The 5,052-nt window shown below is 32.3% G+C and overlaps 2 protein-coding genes across 2 annotated transcripts; one reads left to right on the top strand and one right to left on the bottom strand.

The window, feature by feature from the left end:
- Positions 1 to 923: 923 nt before the first annotated feature.
- LOC136969242 (uncharacterized) lies at positions 924 to 2,011 on the top strand. The gene is made up of 3 exons (XM_067263332.1): positions 924 to 1,157; positions 1,634 to 1,780; positions 1,860 to 2,011. Exons 1-3 carry the CDS (start codon positions 1,064 to 1,066, stop codon positions 1,991 to 1,993), a joined length of 375 nt encoding a protein of 124 aa, XP_067119433.1. The 5' UTR covers positions 924 to 1,063; the 3' UTR covers positions 1,994 to 2,011.
- Positions 2,012 to 2,485: 474 nt separating this feature from the next.
- On the bottom strand, positions 2,486 to 5,038 carry LOC136969241 (putative nuclease HARBI1). Its single transcript, XM_067263330.1, has 2 exons — positions 4,691 to 5,038; positions 2,486 to 3,986 (listed from the first exon to the last, which is right to left on the bottom strand). Exons 1-2 carry the CDS (start codon positions 4,943 to 4,945, stop codon positions 3,063 to 3,065), a joined length of 1,179 nt encoding a protein of 392 aa, XP_067119431.1. The 5' UTR covers positions 4,946 to 5,038; the 3' UTR covers positions 2,486 to 3,062.
- Between the last annotated feature and the right edge of the window lie 14 nt (positions 5,039 to 5,052).

The following is a 5,052-nucleotide window of genomic DNA, read 5'->3' as shown; positions in this document are numbered from 1 at the left end:
TTTAAGTAAAATTTCGGCTCTCGTCGGGGTTTTATTTATGTTTCTAATTCCCTAATCGCTTAATTATTTAACTACTTCTTAAGTAGAAATAGGTCGAAACCGGTTACTTTGTACTCGAATATCCGTAGTCTCGGGAAAGAAGTGGAAAGAAATTTTTACGACAACCGATACGTAAATCGTGAATTTAAAGAAAATAAATTCTAGAGCTTTTTTTGTACCGTTGTACGTCTCGTTCATTAAATTTGGTTGTAAAAGATGCTGCCAAAGTAACAGTTAATTTTTACACTACTAGAATTGTACACGTTTTTTCTGCATCCACTTACGGATGGGACGTACTAAATCGTAATATCAGCGGTTTAACATCGAAATCCGTAAGTAATATAAGACGGGAGAGCGGAATAAATATATCAAATATTTTAATGGATTTTTTTAAAACTCCTGTCAACTATACGGAACTATCGTAAAAACATACCAGTAAATTTCTATCGGTTGGGTTAAGTTATAAATCTAGTCTGCGGTGGGCGACCTTTCTTATAACGTGGGCCAAAATAAATTTTACGTTATTTCCGCGGGCCGTAGTAGTTAATCGACGCCTTCTTGCGATTCGTAATGTTTTTAGTCTGCAAATACGAAATAAATAAATAAAAAGTTAATTACTACATTTATTTCTCTTATCGTTTTCGAAAATTACAAATTGGAAAAATAACTATTAATTAGTTATTTTTCCAATTTAATAATCTATTAAAGATCTCGCGGGCCGGATAGAAACTTTTCGCCAGCCGAAGCTGGCTCGCGGGCCGGGGTTGCCCGCCGTCGATCCAGTCAGCTCGTGATTCGCGTAATCGGGCGAGAGCGGCCGAATATCTAGCAGCGCGGCTCAACGCCCTCAACACTCAACAGATACCACGTATTCCGTTATTCAGCGAAACGTCAGCAAGATGTCAGCGCAGTGCTAAAACTCGTTCCATATTTTAGCTCGCTTGCAGCGCCATCTCAAAACGCTTACAAAATTTCGTTAGCGAGGTTGAGAAGCGCTAGCTTTTTGCTAAGACAACGAGCGAAGATGGCGGCACCATGTTTGACTGTTTTAATTGAACTAAATAATCGAAATTTTCTTTTAAATATTGATGAAAAAACTTATGAAAGTTTTCGAACAGGTAAAAAAATAAATATATTTTTAACTTTTGTGTAGCTGAATGAGTTTGATAGGCGTAATTGTCTCTTTTCGTCTTCGTATATCAGATACGTCGACTGAATTTCTTACTTATTTGTATCTTGATTTTAGATATCAAGTAATATAATAATTAGCAATTGTAGAATTTCGTCGAATGGCAATTATATAAAAATAAATTTTAAGGAAACCACCATTTATTCACTTTGTGTTCCAGAATACAAACTTTTTTGACGACGATCTTTCTTTGTAGGCTACTTGATCGTCAAAAGATTTTATAAATAGCATTATATAACCCACATGTCGAAACTTTCAGTAAACCATTTTATACTGTATATTTTATTACCTATATTTTATAATGCAATCTATGGCATTATAAAATATTAGGTAATTATCAGTAATTAATTATTTAATGAGTATAATTTTGTTTTAAAACTAGTAAATGCTTCATATTTTCATTAGGAACAGCACCCAATATCAAAAATTATTTTAAAGAACTTCAGAAGACATTCAGTGCTGCTGACTTAGGCTTACCTGAAGGCACAGATATTCTGAATTGGAGACAAATAAAGTTATGGAGAGTATTTTCTGAAAATAATGGAACTTTTGGTAAGTGCATTTAATCTGAAAAATAATTAATTGATAACTTGTATGCAAGTATAATAAAATTGTATGACATTGTGTTTAGAATGTGGAGAACAAATTCTCATTATTGATGACAACCATACTGAACTTCAAGAAAACCCTGTTGTGGTCGGCTCTCCAGATCCTTCAAAAAGCATACATAATAAAAGTAAAGGTAATTGTGATGTGTATATGTGATTTCAAATATTTACCAAAGTAACAGATCTTAAAAATTAATTTAAATTTTGCTTGTAGCAGAATGGACCCATGCAGCAGTAAAACTGTTAATAGCAAGTAGAATAGATTTAGAAGAAGACTTTCAAAAACCTGTAGTCAAAACAAAGCTTTGGGCTAAAATAGCTGATAAGTTATCCAAAGAGGGTTTTGCATTTACAAGTTCAGAATGCGATCACAAGTGGAGAAATCTTATGATTACATACCGAAAAAATGTTGATAAGAGCAAAACATCTGGAGAAGGCAAAATTAGATGGGAATACTTTAAAGAATTACATGAAACTTTTGGTAGGAATATTAACACCAATCCGCCAATTAATTACATGAAATCATCTTCAAAAATTAATTCCAAAAGCAGCAATTGTATGAATGAATGTACTCAAGAGGTGCTAACTGAAATTACTTGTGCCCAAAACAGAGATCGTGTCAGCATTATAAGTACTGAAGATTCGACAGTTCAGGTAAATCCAGTTCCTGTGGCCGCTGAAACCTCTTGTACACAGTTAAATAAAGAAAATGAATGTACAGCTATTCAGAAAAAAAAAGATAAAAATGAATTAATTAAAAGTAGAAAAAGAAGTCGGAATGAGCCACCATTGTGGTATGTTGAAGATATGAAACGCAGGGATAGGAAGAGAGAGGAGAGAGAGAAGAAAGAAGATGAAAGATGGCAGGAACATAAAGAATTGGAGACCAGGAAAGTACAGATTTTGGAAAAGCTAGTTGAATTATTACAAAATGTACAAAAAACAAATTCAAGTTAATAAAATTTTTATTTGCGATGTGTTTTTGCTTAAAACTAAATGTTGACATGAATTATTTGTACATTTTTTTCTTAAGAGAATAAATGTGAATTTAATTTACTGCAAGTAGATCATAAGTGTTATTAATAAATCAATACACAAAAATTTAGCTAATTCTTAAAACAATTTAACCAAAAAATGGATTAAATGTTTTATAACAATTGTTATAGTTTATATTTATTCAGATAAATAAGATTATTATTTTTGTCATGACTTGCAGTATAAAGATGTTATGCACACTCTAAATTAAAAAGGTAATCTGCAATTTGATCCCTTTTATGTGCCCCACTGTCATTTTTATTAATACCTGCATCAAACTGTTCTGTACTGTGGCAAGAAAGTAAATCCAGTTGATCATATATACCAGGTGTAATATCATTATGCATAATACATAGGTTATGTAGAACACAGGCAGCTACAATCACATCTGGAACAAATTCCCTTCTTCGTACATAGATATAAATTAGCTTCCGAAATCGTCCAAACAGATGTGCAAAAGCTTGTTCTATTAGGACTCGTGTAGAACTCAGAATTGTATTGAATAACTTCTGCTTTCTTGTTAAATGGCCATTGTTTCTATATGGTGTCATTATTTTATTATTTAATGGGTAGGCACAGTCACCAAGAATATGGCAGTCTGAAGGTATAAAATCCTCTTTCTCTTCCATATTTTTAAATAATGGACTGTTCCTAAAAACTCTAGCATCATTTGCAGAGCCTGGCCAACCTGCATAAACATCCAAAAATTTTAACTCATGATCACATACAGCCTGTAGGACTACACTAGGATAACCTTTTCTATTTATATGATCATTTTTTTCTTCTTTACTCACAGAAAAGGCAATATGAGTGCCATCGATGCAACCGATTGTTCCTGGAAATGGTTTCACTCTAAGTTTCTGAAATCCTTGTCTTATTCTCTCAATCTCAAAACCCTGTGGCATCTTAATGATTGAGTTTGACAAGGCACAGATTGATGTACAGAATTTTGTAAATTCTCTGTGGCCACTAGCAAATCCTAACCCGAAGCGGTCACATACACCACGGTAGCTCTCCTGGTTCCCCATAAACCACAGAGAAAATAAAACAGATGTTTCCTTAGGAATTCGTGCTTTTCTCCTTGCTGGTTCCTGTGGCAGCATAGATAGCAAAATCTGAAAAAATAATGCAAAAGTTAGTATGTAAATCTATAAAATTTAAAACAGTATGAAATATGTACAGTACAGGATTCCCACTTAAATCTGTTTTAAATTCCCTGACCCTCACAGTCCCTTACAGTATGGCACATTAACAAAACAAAAATCTTAAAACTTTTTAACTAGTTATTTTTTCTAATTAACAGTAACATATTTTATAATCACTGAGTAAAATTAAAAAAAGAAAGAATTATGGCTTCTCTACATAAACCTAAAATGTTTTATTAAAAGTAATTTATCTTGTTATTAATCCACAACTGTAAAACTTTATGGCTTTGAAAAATGAAAGAAAAAAATCCATTAATTATATAGGTCTATAATTATTTGAAATTGCAGCCCAACAAATCATGTATAATCTATGCACAAAAGTATAAATTATATTAAAATTTTCCCTTAATAAATTTGCCAAACTTTATAAAATGTTAATAAAATGGGAAAAAGTTTCAGAAAACAAATTGTTTTGTTATGCAGTCAAATACCACCATTCAAATATTCATTTGTATGGTGGTATTTTATCATTTTTGGTTATTTGTTAATCAATTCGCTAACACCTGTTCTCAAATTGAGTGTAAATGTGAGATACCGAGACAGTTAAAATATTTTAAAAATTATCATTATTAGATTAAAATTAAACCAAAATAAATATATTTTTTGTCACTCACCTCGACGGTGCTTCTTGTTAGACGAAAATGACTTTTGAAAATATCGTCGCTGTATTTTGGCACGATGTCATGCACGTAGCCAGATATTTTATATCTTTCTTCCCTATATTCTTCGTTAGAATCGATAGCTGCTATTAATGATGAGTCTTCTGGTTCATCATAGTCATTTCTGAAAAAACTTGAGTTTGGATTTACGACAGATTCAGAACAAATACTTAAAACATTTAGAACAGATGCAGTGAAAATGTCATCCATTTTGATTAGCGAAATGCTAGCTGTTGTGTTCCTTCTAACACGTCAGCAGGAAGTTAAATATTTCACACATCCGCTAGCGAATAGCAAGCGCTCCGCTGAATAACGGA

The sequence above is a fragment of the Centruroides vittatus genome, unplaced genomic scaffold (assembly GCF_030686945.1).
Source record: "Centruroides vittatus isolate TY-2023 unplaced genomic scaffold, ASM3068694v2 contig_1771, whole genome shotgun sequence".
Classification (NCBI taxonomy): Eukaryota; Metazoa; Arthropoda; class Arachnida; order Scorpiones; family Buthidae; genus Centruroides; species Centruroides vittatus.
Note: the sequence above shows the minus strand (reverse complement) of the source record. Positions and strands in the feature narration are given on the sequence as shown.